Consider the following 23,530-nt stretch of genomic DNA (forward strand, 5'->3'; position numbering starts at 1 on the left):
TCAGCCATCTGATGATTTGTGGTAATGACGTCAAAATTAGCGAATGGAAGTTCATACACCGAACAACAAACACCATTTGCGTTAAGTAAGTTTACATAAGGCGGCTGTAGTGAGAATATGAATATACATTATTATGTATAAAGATATATCTACCGCATATAAAGACATTAGTATATATAAAAACCAATTCATATAAGGATACACTTACTGCATATAAAGACTATGGAATCAATATTTCGGAGAACTCTAACACCTATGGAATATTTGGTCCAATTACTTTTTAAGAAGCATGATATTAATCTATAGTTTGTTTTTATTGTGTCCTAATGATTGTACCAATATCATATCGGTATCCAATACTTTTTGTTATGAATAGAAAAGTTCATAACGAAAAGATCATTGAATCATTATCAGTAATCCTAGGGAATTATTCCGATATCACAACACACTGTTAGCTCTGCAGGTAGAGCATTAGAATTGTACCTGCTTTCCCTATTTCATGATCGTAAAAGACGACTAAATTTAGGATCTTGTCTTTTCTCTTCTTCCTAACATACTTTATGTTTCCTAATGCCTCCCTTGGCACCGTCTCACTTTTGGCCTTGAGTTCGCCCCTGTGAGGAAGGCTCTGGGTTCTGTCCCCTGGCCGAGATACACCAAAGTCCATTATAGTGGTAGTTTCTGCTCCTGCTTATCGCTCAGCAGACAGGGAGCGGGACGACCGGTTCACCCGTTGTCAGTATAATGTGACCGGGTGGGGTGTGTTGCTTGGTGTCTTCGGCGGCATGCTTCCGTGATATAGCACTATAAAAATGGCAACAGTTCCACTATACAAGAAGACACAACACGAACATACCGTAGTCTTCCAAAACACGCACCTCGCACTTCACACACGCTTCACACTGCGTACATGGGAGGCCGCCCTTACATGACCCTGACTGTTAATAGGACGTTAAAGTAATCAAACAAACACAACACCCTGCATATCTGTAATGCTTTTGTGGTCATGTTCTGATTATCATAAAGCAAAGTCACTTTATATGGATTTGATATGGATAGATATGACTGGTATTGACGACTAAATAAAGGAAACTTTATTGGGTGTATCTATTTTTCAAATTTCGTGTAATATCATTCATCCTATTCTTTATGTTATTATTTGAGCTTGAGTTGTGAGTTTAGGTAATCATTTATGCATATATAATATTTAAATCTAACTCAAGTTGCGAGATGTATAATTTGTTGTACGACAGTGTATTCTTCAGAAAAAACGTTACTTTGATAGTTTCTAACCTATATATATTTCCTCCCATTACAAAATCACACAAATGACACACGCGGCTGCATTCGTGTCTCTATTAAAAGGTGGGATACATTAGGAGCAATTTAAATCGTTTACGGGGATCGTTTGTCTGTATGTCCGAGTCGGTATCAGCTGACACATCACACGGTTCTGACTGGTGCAGAATTTACCCTGTAATGACAGTCGAGTGGTAGTGTGTATCAATAGGTAGATTTATGAACCAGAACAAAACTACGGTTTTTATTTACGGGTGCGTGAATCGTCCGAGTTGGTGTTTTATTGTTGGGTATGTTTACCTATACATGTATATAGAGTAGGGTCGCTACTGGATCCTTAAGTCCTGTACACTGACACTATAATTACGTAAGACACACAAGTACAAGCTCAAAGGTAAGTAACACAATTATCTGTAAATTCGTCAGGAATATTTAAAATTGCTTTAATATGTTTTAAATAGTTTTAGATTTCTTTTCTCGGTGTAGTAATGTATGGAATGTCTCGTCGATTTAACAAGACATTATACTATTCTTGTTAGGCTACGACATGTATCTGCCCAGCTATTTGGGTCAGGGAGGTTGTGTTTTAGGGTCACGTTAAAGGTTAGAGAAGCAATAATTCTTAAATGGTGTTTAAACACCTAGACAACAATCAGATGGTTTCAAAATATCATTATATCTGATTTCAAGGCCAGATGGTCCTTTAGTATAGTATTTATCACATATTTATCATTTAGTATTTTCAGCAAGCACTCTTTTATTGTTGTAGGTAGAATTTACGTTAATGTGATCATGTATACTTTTCTCATATATTATGAATGAAATAACTAAAATTCGTTGGTAATAATTAATTTTAATTGACATCTTTTTAGCCTGAGATTGATTACATTGTTTAATAAACATTTTCTTATCGATATTTCTCTACCGCCCACTCGACAGACCACACACGTCGATTTGACACAATTCAGTCTCCATTGTAAAGTCACAATGCTGTTGTGAAATATCACGCAAATTGATTGTCCTGGTTTTGATGTCGTAATTGCGAGCAATGAAATACATGATAAAACTGTTCAATGGGAACCCAAACACGGATTGTGCATGGCTGCATCAATTATTAGCTGTGAATGTTGCAATAAATTACAGTGCAAATAAACTGTTTGATTTCGATTTAGCTCGCCTTAAAAATGGCCGAACAGACTTGTCTATTTCATGTCAATCTCGTTTACCAATGTAATGTTTAAACCACGTAGCCGAAAAGGCTTGTTAGGTCTTTTACAATCTCGTTCACAGGAGCATTCTTATACATATATATTTACATTTACTTGTCACTTCTACTTTATAAACTAACCAAGGCAAATTGAAGTATATGACGGTATAACTGACACCCAAAACGTGACCATTTGACGTCACTAATGTTGACGTGGTGATCACTGTCAAAATGACTGTTCCATCTTGTGGATTAAATCGTCTTTGATAAACGATTTTCCTGGTCTACCTTAAACAATGTTAATGCATATATCCTAAAGTGCGCCAGAACAAATCCTTTAGAGTTACATTACAGTATTTTTTGTAAATTCTCAATATGCAGATGGTAAACTAAAAAGACGCGCTTGTTTGATTGCAATTTTGTACACAAAAAGAAGCATATTGGTTTGCTGAAAAGAATTATCATTTTGATTACGTTCGCTCATACAATTCACAGCTTTATGTAAAGGCATATCCTGGACATTTTTTGCCTGATGAATATAACATATTGTTTACACTACCGTCCAATCCCTTGCCTAGATCCATAACTCGTGCGATACCCAGCCCATTAGCAGATTTGTGTTGGCATGTGAATTAACGAGGCGGTATGCGTCTTCTCAGCTGATATTGCATATTCTAGAAAAAAACTCTACAAGCGATATGGAAATTTGAAATCGCAAATCATGTAAAAGACAACTAATCATCACACGATATTTTACTTCCTTGTTTATAAATAGAGCCTCTGCAGACAGATATTTATGTTACTGATAATGAAGCCCCTATTATTCTGTAGAAGTGTTTATATATCCACCTGACACTAGTGATCTGATGGGTCAGCACTTGGGATTCGCCAATGAAGAACCAATAAGAAGCAATGATGACATTAGATAGTATTCGTAGCAATCATAGAACCATCTAATCCTGTATCAATGCGACATGGAAACGCCGAAGACGACATCTTTCAGCGTTAACACATAGAAATCATAGTTAGTTACAGTGTGACCCTTTGTATCCAACACAGGGATATAATAAAGAGGAAGGATGACTGTACTATGCGTGTATTACGAGCGTAGCCCTACAAGTGATCTAAAACGTCTGTCCAAGATAAGTTGGCCAGTTGAAGTGTGTCTTTGGTTAAAACAATAAATTAAGGGTATTATAGATGATGAAGAGCTCTAGTACTTTAAAGTCATATTTCATTTGATGTTAGGAAGATGTTTGTTTGTTTAATTAACATATTTGTCTCCGGTTACGTGCACCGGCCGGTTTATTATTATTGCTTACTCTTTAACCCTACAATATATATAGGACTATCTGAAGCTAAAAAGCGATTCGTGTATTCATACGAATTATGCGGCTTTCATCGGCATACCTTCACCAAATGGAACCCTTACCGATGCTGCAAAGCTTCTCCTCCTTAAATACTAATCCAACAAGGAATAACTTGTGGTTGACTGCAAACCTTGGTATTTCTTTACCTAGCAATATGGGGGTTTCGAGATTCCTAAAGGACGTGGGTAAAGTACGATGTACCATCGATTAGTCCTAACTTTAAGTGACTATGATGTCATATGTTGACGTTATTTTGATGACGTCATAATCATCAGAAGGTGGGCCTAATCAACATTAAATCGTACCTTACCCTTGTTGTTTTGCGATCTCGAAAACCCCGTCTTGTAAAATAAATTGACGTTCGTGAAGAATACCAAATAAAAAAAAGACAATATTCTCCTGCAAATTTCTTTAATTATGGTTATTCTATTGAGGCTTTAGACAGTCGACGGTTGTTGAGATTGCAAAAGGTAATGGTCATATACACATTTAGTACTAATAACCCACGAATGTCTTAAGTAAAAGTATCAGTAGTATTTGAGGCCAACACGGTCATGCGTCTAAAAGGATAATCCATATGACATTAAATCTCCTAACGAGCAAACCGTTTCTGACTAAGTATTTTACCGGTATATTAAGCACGAGTTTATCGTTACCATTCCCTCCTTAGTTATCTAGATTTGCATTGACTATTCTGAATTCGTAATTGTCGTTATGCAACTTATATCGATTCACCACTGTACCATCGGTTCAGTCTTGAATAGATTAACGTAAACACGAGTTTAGAGTACATAACGAGAAGCACGTCACCATCAGTCTTATGTTAGAGATTAATCAAAGGAGAAGAACAAAAGAAAGAAGTATAACTATGAATTGATATGGAAAAAAGTAAGAACTGCAACTGCTCTGAGTCATCTGCATCCATTATTAGCAAAATATGTCGGTTTTAATGACTATAATGGTGATGTAGAGCACAAGAACACAGTCATGTTAGGCACACACAATATAATGATATCTCATATTTATGATAGTGAAAATGCAGATAGTTTTATAATTACCTGATTAAATGATGTTATCATGACATGCATATCCTAAACTTACAAATACACCTCTCTAAGGGATGCATTATGAAGCACTTCCGTCAGTTCTATTTTGGAATCGTGGAAATGATCAGAAACCTCTAAATAATATCACTACATGTGGTATCACGATAAATAAATTGTACATTGTAGATGTTCTACATTAAAAAAATTTTTTAGTGCTAAAGGAGATGGTATTTTCTATTTCTGTGGTTTTAATATTCCTTGAAAAAAATGCTCTCGGTTAGTGTATATCTAGCGGCTTCAGCCTAAATAGTATATCTTTCTGTCATTACAAATCTAATGCATTGTTGATATAGTTTGTTATATTTTATATTGTTTTAAAACTGCTATATGCTTTGTTAAACCCTATATGTATTTTCCATCATACAAACAAAATGATTAAAATCAACTGCCTCATGTTTCTTACAAAAACAAAATAAATGCTGTACATACGAATTTTAATATAAACATATCTCTACAGTTAAAGGTCTACACACATTCTTTCTCTAATGCAATCTCAGATATGTCTGGTTTTCATGATGAACACATAAATAAATGTAGGCAGTTTTTTGCAGCACTAGGATAATGAAGTGTTAAAACGTAACGTGTTACTTGTTACTTCATGGCGAATTATCTTATACAAGATTTGCCAAGAATTTCATAAATTCACTTAAATATTGTATCACTTTTAACCAAGATCTAAGTGAGTAATATGCAAGCGAATTTTGCATTTGTTATTAATGTTATTTTAAAATAAACGATTTTTTTTTTTCATTTTTCACATGCCCTCACAGCGTATCTACCAACTTTATATGATTGTCTCTTGTCGTCTTTACCTAGATCTTTATCAATGCAATTATGACATGATGATATATGTATATATGTATCTCTGATCTTATGACCTGTTATATCTGACACCATGGCCACTCTCATCATGGTAGTTAATACGTTTAAAGATTGAGTACCATCCCATTGATAACAAGCGCCCTGATGATGAATTTCCGTGTGCTGTCCCCAATATTACGAGAGTACTGTCTTGATCAAATCGTTCAATTAAATTTTGCCTCCTTAATTAAGCTGCACATAATTAGCACCGTTGATAGTCCTTGCAGTAACTATCAGAGAAGATATCAACGTGCGATATAGTAATGCCGTATTGTCAACTGGTATCAATGACTAGATATGTATGCTACTTTTCCCTATAGAGCGATACCCCGAGGCTTCACTCGTCCAGTATTAGTACAGATCTAATTGATAAACAATCCCTGTCCCCACCGGGTTACACATGTGTATAAGTCGTCCATGTCAGACCTGTAGCTCATTATAAAATGGCTTTTTAATTAATAGAGCATACATAAGTGATCTGGTCGGATCAGGCTTGGTGACATTTTATTAATTTGCGTCAATTTTCTCAGTGTAGAACGCAATGATCTCGATCATATCCAGAACCCAAACATTTTACAATTGCACTCCATTGAGTAAATAAGATGAACCGCTATGTTATAAAGACAAGAACTCAGTGAAGGCTTCCATAATAAAACAAGAATTGTGTTATCAACTTTCTTTGGGAGGAACTCGAGAAATGATTACTTAAATTATTCAAAACTGTTGAAAAAGTCCTGAACACACAACTGTCATGAATGCATCATTTGAAACGAACTTCATCACATAATTTAAGCTTCATGCTTTACAAACATTTAATACAATTAGATACGTACAATGACATATAATAATAATTCCTACAAAGAAATATTTTTCGTTCGAAAATGAAATCACTCCATAGAACTGTGCATACATTTCTCCCCATTTTGAGATTTGTGTTATAGATTACAACAAAACACTAATTATGCAAGAGCTTAATTGTTTAATGGGTATTTTTGTTTTAGTACAAGCAAACAAACGAAGATTACCGTAATATAGACAAAATAAGAATACCGTAACATAGACAAAATGATAATACCGTAACATAGACAAAAAGGGATAACCTTATAAAGAAAAAATAAGAATACCGTAATATAGACAAAATAAGATTACCTCAATATAGACAATATAAGAATACCGTAATTTACGGATCAATAACTGATTTTATAGCAAATATATCAACAGAAAAAAAAATTCTGGTGAATCTGTAGTGGAATATTATATTCATATTTATATATTTGTTTACTTTGACTGTGTTATGTAATGCAATCACTATCTTTAGAAACACATTAATGAATATTGGGCTCTGTATTCATTAAAAACCTTTATATTCTATTGCATTTTTGGAAATATAAAACGTGAGACTTGTAAACACAAGCAAAACGGGCTAACCGTACCCTATGGTTGGTAATGACAGCGTGTAGATATTTACCTTCCTTACCCGACCAAATAATATCACGTAATAAACAACACGACAACATGATCATCAGACAACCTAACAGAGATATTGCAGGCCAAACCTATAGGCGGGTTAAAGATAAGGACACTACAATAGGTCACGTGGTTTAGCTATGTCTGTGCATTATACTTCAAATTGCCCGGAGATGCCCAATATGCAATATTGATAATCAGAATGTGCAACGTAATTAGCATTATATAGCACAAAACTCGACTTACGGCAGACTAGTCTAAATCGATTCCCGGCAACAGATTGACAATTTTAAAATGAAAATGTTTTAGACTATTACTGCTTTTATGTAGTGGTCTGCAGTGAGATTTTAGAATAGGTAGAGAAATGTTCACAAAGATGTAGCACGTAAACAAACGTAAACTTAACACCATTATGCCCTTAAATCATTGAAACTGTTATGTAACAATAGTATGGCCTGTGATTGTTTAGTACATCTGTGTTTTAGTGTATAGCTAAGTTACGATGACTGACTGGAATCCATTATGTTATCATCAGCTATTTTAAGTACAGTTAAATCTAAGAGGAAGTATTCAGTATTAATTATTAAATTATCATTACTGTTTGGCATTTTTCTCTACTTACATACCTTTAATTATACGTCAGAGACAATTTTAACATATCCTTGACTGATTTAATGGACGTTAATTAGATTAAGTATAAAATAAGAACATCTTAAGATTTTGTGTATTATTTACACTGCTCTAGTGGATATAGTCGCCATGACTGCAGCCACAGGACGATGGACGATGTAAGGAAGGAAGGATATGGTAGTAAAGTCAGGGTCGACTTGTCTGGTACACAATATTCTAGTGTGTAATTTATTTATTTAACTAAGTAAATGGCGACTGTCTGGTAAGGATGTTTGAAGTTTGCTTCGTGGGGGGATCAAGATGTGCAATTTGGTAAAACTATAGTTTATTTACTGGGTAATTATAGCTACAGACTGTTATTGAAACAAATACTTTAACCACGTTTTTGTTTGTCAGAAATACGCATGAATGTTTTTTTCTTTTTTCTTTTTAACATATGGTCGCACTTTAAGAACAACGTTAGTTTTATTTTGTAAGAGTACCGTTTTGTTGTATACGTTCGCACATGGAAGTGTCCTATTCCTTTTAGACTGAAATCGGCTGTTTTTATTATAGCTTATCATAAGCATGCTAAGTATATCTACCATGGTAAAATTAGTTTGTGATAATCGTCTGCATTGTGAACCACACTAAACCACAAACAATGTTACACAACATCATCCACTACAGTATAGCTCTTAAACCTCACGATTTACTGTTTGAAACTTATTAGCGGTGTATGTTCGTGAGTTGTCTTTGTAGAATTTGAAAGCGTAGATCATATGATAGGCTGTATTATGTAAAGGTAAGATTTTCATAAAGTTCGCCAGGTATTAGATTTTACGTATTTGGATGAACCAAATGTCAATCAAAATGGATCAAGCATGATCTATTGAAGCTGAAATAGAGTCATTCAATTGTAGTTTTATGGACAAAAAGAACGATAAAAAGTTTAAATGCATCAATTATTAATAGCTAAGTATACTCCTAATATTTTTCTATACTATACAGTAGGTAAATAGTTAATTAGCACGTGTTCTATATCGCCTCTCTATCCCAAAGTGTACCGTACAGCTATCAGTATCATAGTTGGCTAACTCCAGCAATAGCAGTGGGATGAAGCAGATAAACCTGTGTCGGTATTAATACAAACGGACTAAACAGATATCTACTAAAGTTTGTACATATGATGATAGGCCCACCAACATATCACCACCGGCCCTCCACCTCACAGTACCTTGCAACTACCCACATGGGTTTCTAACTCACTACTTCGAAACCCACATACATGTTAGCAGTTGCCATATACTTACTACACGTATTTAGTTTAGTTTAGTTTAGTTTAAACATGTTTTATTTGAACAAAGTCAAAGGGAATTAGGCACAAGTTATACAACTTTCATACAAATGTATATGATGTTACATAATCAAACATACAGTTGTAGCGTTAATGATTGTATATCAAATTATATGTAAAAGAAAGAAAGAAAAAAGAAACAAACAAACATTAATAATTATTGGTAGTCGCATTTGATTTGTTTAGCCATACCAGCACCCACGTTTTATAGCTACATGTTTTATAGCTAAATTTGTTTCAACATTTGACATTCATGACGTGACTAATTCCATACAATTGAACATTAATTTTGTAAACAATCTAAAATGATATATAAATGATTTTACAATTAATATCTTACAAATACATTTTGGCATGACTGACTCTTATTGGTGTTTTACCTCTTGGTACTCTGACTTCCATCTATCTCCTAAACCACACTGTCTGTAAATAGGACGAATAAATAGAAAGAAAAAAGTTCGCTATACAGTCTGTTATCGAACCAGTAAGATTCAGAGGAGCGAGGACGGAGCTCCATGACGCCTCCACTCCGCCAACATTTAGGGGCATTTCTGTCCAAGGTATATCTCGACTCCCGAATTGCTCAACATTCGTAGGGAAAATGAGTTAAGTTAGTGCTCATGGAAAAGTGACCGATACATATTTTTGTCTATTCCAGTATTCTCTAGTAGAGTAGCATTTGACCTAGACAAGAGCATCAGAAAGCATCATAGTGTCACAAAGTGTGCAAATACTCATCCCCATTTGATGTCTTATTTTTCAAGTTTTTGTTTTTCAGGAAGGGTTCTTAAACAACTTACAATATTGAATTAACATTAAATGTACATGACTTCGTTTTAAACGAATTTAGGGGGTCGAAATGAACACAAAAGGGAAAACATGTCTTGTTTTCAAATAGTTTGGTTCATAATCTTTGCATGTATGGAATCATTTATATCAAATGCAATTTTCTGAAGTATCTATATTTATATTAATTTATCTGCGTTAATCCATGTAAATATAATAATTTTTCCTGGTATCAATTGACACAATTCGAATGTAATCAACTAGTTTAACAGTTCAATATCAAAGTAAATTCGATTCACCGTATTTTTGTGTGCGAATGTGATGACAATGCTTTCTACTATTCTAATGACTATATCATTGTGTAAATGTATTTACTGTGTAGCCGAGCCGCCGATCTATTTTACCTTTGGGTTTTGTACTGTACGATTATTGTTTATTTTTGTGTTCCAGGTGATTGGCGACTATATCCCAACAAGGCTATGGACTCAGCAGAGTTGCTCGGAGTCGTTTAGTTAAAGCCAGAGTGTTGATTTTCTGATTTGGCCGCGCCATTGCTCGATGTATTGACCACATAATATCGCCCCAGGTTTATGAGCCGAGATGTCTCTCAGGACTTGCCGAATGACAATCATTAATAGTGAGAATATTTCATCTTCAATGAAAATCGTGTTAGTAAATGTTCTCTCCAGGGGATTGCTATAAATACCATGGATTGGTCAACACATGTACACGATGCTGGCTCCCCCGCCAGTCAAACCAACGTGTATGATAGTTCTACGCTGCCGTACTTTTCCTCCTATACTAGTAGCAGTAGTAGTAGCGTCAAGCATCAATACAGTCACAGTGAAACTTTCGCTTCTCACATCAACATGGGGAACATTACGGCAAAAAAGACGTTCTTAGCGGCCTTCGACGCTGTCGAGGATAACATTACAAATTCATCCTTCGACGCAGATGCATTTCAACTTAAAAAAAATAATTCTGTGATGAGTGCTGGGATAATGTTCGGTACAGGTGTTATAGGAAATCTTTTAGCGATTTTTGTGCTTCTTCGATCAGGACGGGAACAGAGAAGAACTATATTTTACCGACTTGTTGCTGGTCTTACTATGACAGACCTGATTGGAACAACTCTTGTCTCACCCGTTGTTATCACTGTCTACTTAAATGATTTTAAATGGAAGGGGGGTCAAGTTATGTGTAGCTATTTCGGATATTCCATGGCGTTTGCTGCGTATGCCACGATGACAATTGTGTGTGCCATGTCCATAGAAAGGGTCATATGCATCAAACATCCATTCTTGTATCAAAGTCGTTTGTCAAAGAAACACGCCACCATATTTCTGTTGTGTTGTTGGATATTTGCGGCGTGTATTGCCGCACTGCCCTTGGCAGGTTTTGGAGAATTCGTGCTGCACTACCCGTATACGTGGTGTTTCTTTGACTATTACACCCCGATGCCAATCCATAAAGGCTTCAACTGTCTCTTCGCGGGCCTGGCGCTCCTCATCATATCAACAACATTTATGTGTAATATGACCGTCATCTATACTCTTCTTAATAGTTGGAGAAAGAAAAAGATATTAAACGGAAGTTCTAGGAAATACAATGGATACAACAAACGATTTGCTGAGTTACAAATGCTTGTTCTTCTGATTGGAATTACAGCAGTGTTCAGCACATGTTACACTCCACTAATGGTGAGTACCCAGTATACAGTGTTATACCCACTAATGGTGAGTACCCAGTATACAGTGTTATACCCCACTAATGGTGAGTACCCAGTATACAGTGTTATACCCCACTAATGGTGAGTACCCAGTATACAGTGTTATACCCACTAATGGTGAGTACCCAGTATACAGTGTTATACCCTACTAATGGTGAGTACCCAGTATACAGTGTTATACCCACTAATGGTGAGTACCCAGTATACAGTGTTATACCCACTAATGGTGAGTACCCAGTATACAGTGTTATACCCACTAATGGTGAGTACACAGTATACAGTGTTATACCCCAATAATGGTGAGTACCCAGTATACAGTGTTATACCCACTAATGGTGAGTACCCAGTATACAGTGTTATACCCACTAATGGTGAGTACCCAGTATACAGTGTTATACCCACTAATGGTGAGTACCCAGTATACAGTGTTATACCCCACTAATGGTGAGTACCCAGTATACAGTGTTATACCCCACTAATGGTGAGTACCCAGTATACAGTGTTATACCCACTAATGGTGAGTACCCAGTATACAGTGTTATACCCACTAATGGTGAGTACCCAGTATACAGTGTTATACCCACTAATGGTGAGTACCCAGTATACAGTGTTATACCCCACTAATGGTGAGTACCCAGTATACAGTGTTATACCCACTAATGGTGAGTACCCAGTATACAGTGTTATACCCCACTAATGGTGAGTACCCAGTATACAGTGTTATACCCACTAATGGTGAGTACCCAGTATACAGTGTTATACCCACTAATGGTGAGTACCCAGTATACAGTGTTATACCCACTAATGGTGAGTACCCAGTATACAGTGTTTATGATACCCACTAATGGTGAGTACCCAGTATACAGTGTTATACCCACTAATGGTGAGTACCCAGTATACAGTGTTATACCCACTAATGGTGAGTACCCAGTATACAGTGTTATACCCACTAATGGTGAGTACCCAGTATACAGTGTTATACCCACTAATGGTGAGTACCCAGTATACAGTGTTATACCCACTAATGGTGAGTACCCAGTATACAGTGTTATACCCACTAATGGTGAGTACCCAGTATACAGTGTTTATACCCACTAATGGTGAGTACACAGTATACAGTGTTATATACCACTAATGGTGAGTACCCAGTATACAGTGTGTTATACCCACTAATGGTGAGTACCCAGTATACAGTGTTATACCCACTAATGGTGAGTACCCAGTATACAGTGTTATACCCCACTAATGGTGAGTACCCAGTATACAGTGTTATACCCACTAATGGTGAGTACCCAGTATACAGTGTTATACCCCACTAATGGTGAGTACCCAGTATACAGTGTTATACCACACTAATGGTGAGTACCCAGTATACAGTGTTATACCCACTAATGGTGAGTACCCAGTATACAGTGTTATACCCACTAATGGTGAGTACCCAGTATACAGTGTTATACCCACTAATGGTGAGTACCCAGTATACAGTGTTATAACCACTAATGGTGAGTACCCAGTATACAGTGTTATACCCACTAATGGTGAGTACCCAGTATACAGTGTTATACCCACTAATGGTGAGTACCCAGTATACAGTGTTATACCCACTAATGGTGAGTACCCAGTATACAGTGTTATACCCACTAATGGTGAGTACCCAGTATACAGTGTTATACCCACTAATGGTGAGTACCCAGTATACAGTGTTATACCCACTAATGGTGAGTACCCAGTATACAGTGTTATACCCACTAATGGTGAGTACCCAGTATACAGTGTTATACCCCACTAATGGTGAGTACCCAGTATACAGTGTTATACCCACTAATGGTGAGTACCCAGTATACAGTGTTATACCACACTAATGGTGAGTACCCAGTATACAGTGTTATACCCACTAATGGTGAGTACCCAGTATACAGTGTTATACCCACTAATGGTGAGTACCCAGTATACAGTGTTATACCCACTAATGGTGAGTACCCAGTATACAGTGTTATACCCACTAATGGTGAGTACCCAGTATACAGTGTTATACCCCACTAATGGTGAGTACCCAGTATACAGTGTTATACCCACTAATGGTGAGTACCCAGTATACAGTGTTATACCCACTAATGGTGAGTACCCAGTATACAGTGTTATACCCACTAATGGTGAGTACCCAGTATACAGTGTTATACCCACTAATGGTGAGTACCCAGTATACAGTGTTATACCCACTAATGGTGAGTACCCAGTATACAGTGTTATACCCACTAATGGTGAGTACCCAGTATACAGTGTTTATACCCACTAATGGTGAGTACCCAGTATACAGTGTTATACCCACTAATGGTGAGTACCCAGTATACAGTGTTATACCCACTAATGGTGAGTACCCAGTATACAGTGTTATACCCACTAATGGTGAGTACCCAGTATACAGTGTTATACCCACTAATGGTGAGTACCCAGTATACAGTGTTATACCCACTAATGGTGAGTACCCCAGTATACAGTGTTATACCCACTAATGGTGAGTACCCAGTATACAGTGTTATACCCACTAATGGTGAGTACCCAGTATACAGTGTTATACCCACTAATGGTGAGTACCCAGTATACAGTGTTATACCCACTAATGGTGAGTACCCAGTATACAGTGTTATAACCCACTAATGGTGAGTACCCAGTATACAGTGTTATACCCACTAATGGTGAGTACCCAGTATACAGTGTTATACCCACTAATGGTGAGTACCCAGTATACAGTGTTATACCCACTAATGGTGAGTACCCAGTATACAGTGTTATACCCACTAATGGTGAGTACCCAGTATACAGTGTTATACCCACTAATGGTGAGTACCCAGTATACAGTGTTATACCCACTAATGGTGAGTACCCAGTATACAGTGTTATACCCACTAATGGTGAGTACCCAGTATACAGTGTTATACCCAACTAATGGTGAGTACCCAGTATACAGTGTTATACCACACTAATGGTGAGTACCCAGTATACAGTGTTATACCCCACTAATGGTGGAGTACCCAGTATACAGTGTTATACCCACTAATGGTGAGTACCCAGTATACAGTGTTATACCAACTAATGGTGAGTTACCAGTATACAGTGTTATACCCACTAATGGTGAGTACCCAGTATACAGTGTTATACCCACTAATGGTGAGTACCCAGTATACAGTGTTATACCCCACTAATGGTGAGTACCCAGTATACAGTGTTATACCCACTAATGGTGAGTACCCAGTATACAGTGTTATACCCCACTAATGGTGAGTACCCAGTATACAGTGTTATACCCACTAATGGTGAGTACCCAGTATACAGTGTTATACCCACTAATGGTGAGTACCCAGTATACAGTGTTATACCCACTAATGGTGAGTACCCAGTATACAGTGTTATACCCACTAATGGTGAGTACCCAGTATACAGTGTTATACCCACTAATGGTGAGTACCCAGTATACAGTGTTATACCCACTAATGGTGAGTACCCAGTATACAGTGTTATACCCCACTAATGGTGAGTACCCAGTATACAGTGTTATACCCACTAATGGTGAGTACCCAGTATACAGTGTTATACCCACTAATGGTGAGTACCCAGTATACAGTGTTATACCCACTAATGGTGAGTACCCAGTATACAGTGTTATACCCACTAATGGTGAGTACCCAGTATACAGTGTTTATACCCACTAATGGTGAGTACCCAGTATACAGTGTTATACCCACTAATGGTGAGTACCCAGTATACAGTGTTTATACCCACTAATGGTGAGTACCCAGTATACAGTGTTATACCCACTAATGGTGAGTACCCAGTATACAGTGTTATACCCACTAATGGTGAGTACCCAGTATACAGTGTTATACCCACTAATGGTGAGTACCCAGTATACAGTGTTATACCCACTAATGGTGAGTACCCAGTATACAGTGTTATACCCACTAATGGTGAGTACCCAGTATACAGTGTTATACCCACTAATGGTGAGTACCCAGTATACAGTGTTATACCCACTAATGGTGAGTACCCAGTATACAGTGTTATACCCACTAATGGTGAGTACCCAGTATACAGTGTTTATACCCACTAATGGTGAGTACCCAGTATACAGTGTTATACCCCACTAATGGTGAGTACCCAGTATACAGTGTTATACCCACTAATGGTGAGTACCCAGTATACAGTGTTATACCCACTAATGGTGAGTACCCAGTATACAGTGTTATACCCACTAATGGTGAGTACACAGTATACAGTGTTATACCCACTAATGGTGAGTACCCAGTATACAGTGTTATACCCCACTAATGGTGAGTACCCAGTATACAGTGTTATACCCACTAATGGTGAGTACCCAGTATACAGTGTTATACCCCACTAATGGTGAGTACCCAGTATACAGTGTTATACCCACTAATGGTGAGTACCCAGTATACAGTGTTATACCCACTAATGGTGAGTACCCAGTATACAGTGTTATACCCACTAATGGTGAGTACCCAGTATACAGTGTTATACCCCACTAATGGTGAGTACCCAGTATACAGTGTTATACCCACTAATGGTGAGTACCCAGTATACAGTGTTATACCCACTAATGGTGAGTACCCAGTATACAGTGTTATAACCCACTAATGGTGAGTACCCAGTATACAGTGTTATACCCACTAATGGTGAGTACCCAGTATACAGTGTTATACCCACTAATGGTGAGTACCCAGTATACAGTGTTATACCCACTAATGGTGAGTACCCAGTATACAGTGTTATACCCCACTAATGGTGAGTACCCAGTATACAGTGTTATACCCACTAATGGTGAGTACCCAGTATACAGTGTTATACCCACTAATGGTGAGTACCCAGTATACAGTGTTATACCCACTAATGGTGAGTACCCAGTATACAGTGTTATACCCCACTAATGGTGAGTACCCAGTATACAGTGTTATACCCACTAATGGTGAGTACCCAGTATACAGTGTTATACCCACTAATGGTGAGTACCCAGTATACAGTGTTATACCCACTAATGGTGAGTACCCAGTATACAGTGTTATACCCACTAATGGTGAGTACCCAGTATACAGTGTTATACCCCACTAATGGTGAGTACCCAGTATACAGTGTTATACCCACTAATGGTGAGTACCCAGTATACAGTGTTATACCCACTAATGGTGAGTACCCAGTATACAGTGTTATACCCACTAATGGTGAGTACCCAGTATACAGTGTTATACCCCACTAATGGTGAGTACCCAGTATACAGTGTTATACCCCACTAATGGTGAGTACCCAGTATACAGTGTTATACCCACTAATGGTGAGTACCCAGTATACAGTGTTATACCCACTAATGGTGAGTACCCAGTATACAGTGTTATACCCACTAATGGTGAGTACCCAGTATACAGTGTTATACCACACTAATGGTGAGTACCCAGTATACAGTGTTATACCCACTAATGGTGAGTACCCAGTATACAGTGTTATACCCCACTAATGGTGAGTACCCAGTATACAGTGTTATACCCCACTAATGGTGAGTACCCAGTATACAGTGTTATACCCCACTAATGGTGAGTACCCAGTATACAGTGTTATACCCACTAATGGTGAGTACCCAGTATGGTGAGTAAACAGTATACAGTGTTATACCCACTAATGGTGAGTACCCAGTATACAGTGTTATACCCACTAATGGTGAGTACCCAGTATACAGTGTTATACCCACTAATGGTGAGTACCCAGTATACAGTGTTATACCCACTAATGGTGAGTACCCAGTATACAGTGTTTATACCACTAATGGTGAGTACCCAGTATACAGTGTTATACCACACTAATGGTGAGTACCCAGTATACAGTGTTATACCCCACTAATGGTGAGTACCCAGTATACAGTGTTATAACCCACTAATGGTGAGTACCCAGTATACAGTGTTATACCCACTAATGGTGAGTACCCAGTATACAGTGTTATACCCACTAATGGTGAGTACCCAGTATACAGTGTTATACCCCACTAATGGTGAGTACCCAGTATACAGTGTTATACCCACTAATGGTGAGTACCCAGTATACAGTGTTATAACCCACTAATGGTGAGTACCCAGTATACAGTGTTATACCCCACTAATGGTGAGTACCCAGTATACAGTGTTATACCCACTAATGGTGAGTACCCAGTATACAGTGTTATACCCCACTAATGGTGAGTACCCAGTATACAGTGTTATACCCACTAATGGTGAGTACCCAGTATACAGTGTTATACCCACTAATGGTGAGTACCCAGTATACAGTGTTATACCCCACTAATGGTGAGTACCCAGTATACAGTGTTATACCCACTAATGGTGAGTACCCAGTATACAGTGTTATACCCACTAATGGTGAGTACCCAGTATACAGTGTTATACCCACTAATGGTGAGTACCCAGTATACAGTGTTATACCCACTAATGGTGAGTACCCAGTATACAGTGTTATACCCACTAAATGAGTACCAGTATACAGTGTTATACCACTAATGGTATACCCAGTATACAGTGTTATACCCCACTAATGGTGAGTACCCAGTATACAGTGTTATACCCACTAATGGTGAGTACCCAGTATACAGTGTTATACCCCACTAATGGTGAGTACCCAGTATACAGTGTTATACCCACTAATGGTGAGTACCCAGTATACAGTGTTATACCCACTAATGGTGAGTACCCAGTATACAGTGTTATACCCCACTAATGGTGAGTACCCAGTATACAGTGTTATACCACTAATGGTGAGTACTCAGTATACAGTGTTATACACACTAATGGTGAGTACCCAGTATACAGTGATATACCCCATCTAATGGTGAGTACCCAGTATACAGTGTTATACCCCACTAATGGTGAGTACCAGTATACAGTGTATACAATGGGCCAGTATTTATACCCCACTAATGGTGAGTACCCAGTATACAGTGTTATACCCACTAATGGTGAGTACCCAGTATACAGTGTTATACCCACTAATGGTGAGTACCCAGTATACAGTGTTTATACCCACTAATGGTGAGTACCCAGTATACAGTGTTATACCCCACTAATGGTGAGTACCCAGTATACAGTGTTATACCCACTAATGGTGAGTACCCAGTATACAGTGTTATACCCACTAATGGTGAGTACCCAGTATACAGTGTTATACCCACTAATGGTGAGTACCCAGTATACAGTGTTATACCCACTAATGGTGAGTACCCAGTATACAGTGTTATACCCACTAATGGTGAGTACCCAGTATACAGTGTTATACCCACTAATGGTGAGTACCCAGTATACAGTGTTATACCCACTAATGGTGAGTACCCAGTATACAGTGTTATACCCCACTAATGGTGAGTACCCAGTATACAGTGTTATACCCCACTAATGGTGAGTACCCAGTATACAGTGTTATACCCACTAATGGTGAGTACCCAGTATACAGTGTTATACCCACTAATGGTGAGTACCCAGTATACAGTGTTATACCCACTAATGGTGAGTACCCAGTATACAGTGTTATACCCACTAATGGTGAGTACCCAGTATACAGTGTTATACCCACTAATGGTGAGTACCCAGTATACAGTGTTATACCCCACTAATGGTGAGTACCCAGTATACAGTGTTATACCCACTAATGGTGAGTACCCAGTATACAGTGTTATACCCCACTAATGGTGAGTACCCAGTATACAGTGTTATACCCACTAATGGTGAGTACCCAGTATACAGTGTTATACCCACTAATGGTGAGTACCCAGTATACAGTGTTATACCCACTAATGGTGAGTACCCAGTATACAGTGTTATACCCCACTAATGGTGAGTACCCAGTATACAGTGTTATACCCCACTAATGGTGAGTACCCAGTATACAGTGTTATACCCACTAATGGTGAGTACCCAGTATACAGTGTTATACCCCACTAATGGTGGTGTATACAGTACCCACTAATGGTGAGTACCCAGTATACAGTGTTATACCCACTAATGGTGAGTACCCAGTATACAGTGTTATACCCACTAATGGTGAGTACCCAGTATACAGTGTTATACCCACTAATGGTGAGTACCCAGTATACAGTGTTATACCCACTAATGGTGAGTACCCAGTATACAGTGTTATACCCACTAATGGTGAGTACCCAGTATACAGTGTTATACCCACTAATGGTGAGTACCCAGTATACAGTGTTATACCCACTAATGGTGAGTACCCAGTATACAGTGTTATACCACACTTATGGTGAGTACCCGGTATACAGTGTTATACCCACTAATGGTGAGTACCCAGTATACAGTGTTATACCCCACTAATGGTGAGTACCCAGTATACAGTGTTATACCCCACTAATGGTGAGTACCCAGTATACAGTGTTATACCCACTAATGGTGAGTACCCAGTATACAGTGTTATACCCCACTAATGGTGAGTACCCAGTATACAGTGTTATACCCACTAATGGTGAGTACCCAGTGTATACAGTGTTATACCCACTAATGGTGAGTACCCAGTATACAGTGTTATACCCACTAATGGTGAGTACCCAGTATACAGTGTTATACCCACTAATGGTGAGTACCCAGTATACAGTGTTATACCCACTAATGGTGAGTACCCAGTATACAGTGTTATACCCACTAATGGTGAGTACCCAGTATACAGTGTTATACCCACTAATGGTGAGTACCCAGTATACAGTGTTATACCCACTAATGGTGAGTACCCAGTATACAGTGTTATACCCACTAATGGTGAGTACCCAGTATACAGTGTTATACCCACTAATGGTGAGTACCCAGTATACAGTGTTATACCCACTAATGGTGAGTACCCAGTATACAGTGTTTATACCCACTAATGGTGAGTACCCAGTATACAGTGTTATACCCACTAATGGTGAGTACCCAGTATACAGTGTTATACCCACTAATGGTGAGTACCCAGTATACAGTGTTATACCCACTAATGGTGAGTACCCAGTATACAGTGTTATACCCACTAATGGTGAGTACCCAGTATACAGTGTTATACCCACTAATGGTGAGTACCCAGTATACAGTGTTATACCCACTAATGGTGAGTACCCAGTATACAGTGTTATACCCCACTAATGGTGAGTACCCAGTATACAGTGTTATACCCACTAATGGTGAGTACCCAGTATACAGTGTTATACCCACTAATGGTGAGTACCCAGTATACAGTGTTATACCCACTAATGGTGAGTACCCAGTATACAGTGTTATACCCCACTAATGGTGAGTACCCAGTATACAGTGTTATACCCACTAATGGTGAGTACCCAGTATACAGTGTTATACCCCACTAATGGTGAGTACCCAGTATACAGTGTTATACCCCACTAATGGTGAGTACCCAGTATACAGTGTTATACCCACTAATGGTGAGTACCCAGTATACAGTGTTATACCCACTAATGGTGAGTACCCAGTATACAGTGTTATACCCACTAATGGTGAGTACCCAGTATACAGTGTTATACCCCACTAATGGTGAGTACCCAGTATACAGTGTTATACCCACTAATGGTGAGTACCCAGTATACAGTGTTATACCCCACTAATGGTGAGTACCCAGTATACAGTGTTATACCCACTAATGGTGAGTACCCAGTATACAGTGTTATACCCCACTAATGGTGAGTACCCAGTATACAGTGTTTATACCCACTAATGGTGAGTACCCAGTATACAGTGTTATACCCCACTAATGGTGAGTACCCAGTATACAGTGTTATACCCACTAATGGTGAGTACCCAGTATACAGTGTTATACCCACTAATGGTGAGTACCCAGTATACAGTGTTATACCCACTAATGGTGAGTACCCAGTATACAGTGTTATACCCACTAATGGTGAGTACCCAGTATACAGTGTTATACCCACTAATGGTGAGTACCAGTATACAGTGTTATACCCACTAAGTGAGTACCCAGTATACAGTGTTATACCCACTAATGGTGAGTACCCAGTATACAGTGTTATACCCACTAATGGTGAGTACCCAGTATACAGTGTTATACCCACTAATGGTGAGTACCCAGTATACAGTGTTATACCCACTAATGGTGAGTACCCAGTATACAGTGTTATACCCACTAATGGTGAGTACCCAGTATACAGTGTTATACCCACTAATGGTGAGTACCCAGTATACAGTGTTATACCCACTAATGGTGAGTACCCAGTATACAGTGTTATACCCACTAATGGTGAGTACCCAGTATACAGTGTTTATACCCACTAATGGTGAGTACCCAGTATACAGTGTTAACCCACTAATGTGATACCAGTATACAGTGTTATACCCACTAATGGTGAGTACCCAGTATACAGTGTTATACCCACTAATGGTGAGTACCCAGTATACAGTGTTATACCCACTAATGGTGAGTACCAGTATACAGTGTATACCCACTAATGGTGAGTACCCAGTATACAGTTTATACCCACTAATGGTGAGTACCCAGTATACAGTGTTATACCCACTAATGGTGAGTACCCAGTATACAGTGTTATACCCCACTAATGGTGAGTACACAGTATACAGTGTTATACCCACTAATGGTGAGTACCCAGTATACAGTTTTATACCCACTAATGGTGAGTACCCAGTATACAGTGTTATACCCACTAATGGTGAGTACCCAGTATACAGTGTTATACCCTACTAATGGTGAGTACCCATTATACAGTGTTATACCCACTAATGGTGAGTACCCAGTATACAGTGTTATACCAACTAATGGTGAGTACCCAGTATACAGTGTTATACCCCACTAATGGTGAGTACCCAGTATACAGTGTTATACCCACTAATGGTGAGTACCCAGTATACAGTGTTATACCAACTAATGGTGAGTACCCAGTATACAGTGTTATACCCACTAATGGTGAGTACCCGATATACAGTGTTATACCCCACTAATGGTGAGTACCCAGTATACAGTGTTATACCCACTAATGGTGAGTACCCAGTATACAGTGTTATACCCCACTAATGGTGAGTACACAGTATATAGTGTTATACCCCACTAATTGTGAGTACTAAGTATGTTTTCTTGTTAGATATTGTTGAAATAATGTGAAAGCAAATCATGTCAAAGAAGTGTGTCGCGAAATTAAGTATTTTTGATTTTGACGTACTTTACTTTCCCCTTACTGGTGCAACTTTCATTTATACAAAACGTCGAAATTACGTCATTAGCGGTAAGGAGAGGTTTGTCTTAGGGTGACGTCATTAATTTATGCGGTCTAATATTGCACGAGATCACTAGATAAAGTGGCGATACTGTAATGTTATATATAACCATCAAGCTACTGTACTCCTCTATCTTAAGCTTGGATCGCTTGACCTTGTGTAAGGTCACTAATCATCAAGATCCCATCATATTATAGTACTACACGTGTTTGATTAGGTCGTGACCCCAGTTGCTATGCAACCCTGGGTCTGATACAAAGAAGTACTGTGTAGAACTGAATTCCATAAGAACTGCCGTAAAAAGGAACAGAACGATAGGTAAAATGAAAATACCATTTGTTCGTAACGACTTGTAAATGATCAAGGTATATTGATTAATGTACAAGTAAGTGTTTGAAGTTTCGAAGTGAGTTTCTTCCTTAGGGCACACATTTCGTCTTTATATATACATAAT

The 23,530-nt window shown here is 38.3% G+C and overlaps 1 protein-coding gene across 7 annotated transcripts in view; it reads left to right on the forward strand.

Annotated features, from left to right (window-relative positions):
- LOC138325804 (prostaglandin E2 receptor EP4 subtype-like) overlaps nt 1-23,530 on the forward strand; it is a 91,181-nt gene that overhangs the window by 44,103 nt on the left and 23,548 nt on the right. For 5 of the 7 annotated variants that reach the window (XM_069271721.1, XM_069271720.1, XM_069271724.1 and 2 more), the window contains exon 2: nt 10,513-11,762. In XM_069271721.1, the coding sequence (XP_069127822.1) occupies nt 10,770-11,762 (993 nt within the window). In that variant the 5' untranslated portion in view covers nt 10,513-10,769. Of the gene's footprint in view, nt 1-1,473; nt 1,694-8,071; nt 8,160-10,512; nt 11,763-23,530 lie in introns of those variants that run through there. The other 2 variants (XM_069271718.1, XM_069271722.1) reach the window with 2 other exon arrangements.

The sequence above is a fragment of the Argopecten irradians genome, chromosome 6 (assembly GCF_041381155.1).
Source record: "Argopecten irradians isolate NY chromosome 6, Ai_NY, whole genome shotgun sequence".
NCBI classification, from domain to species: domain Eukaryota; kingdom Metazoa; phylum Mollusca; class Bivalvia; order Pectinida; family Pectinidae; genus Argopecten; species Argopecten irradians.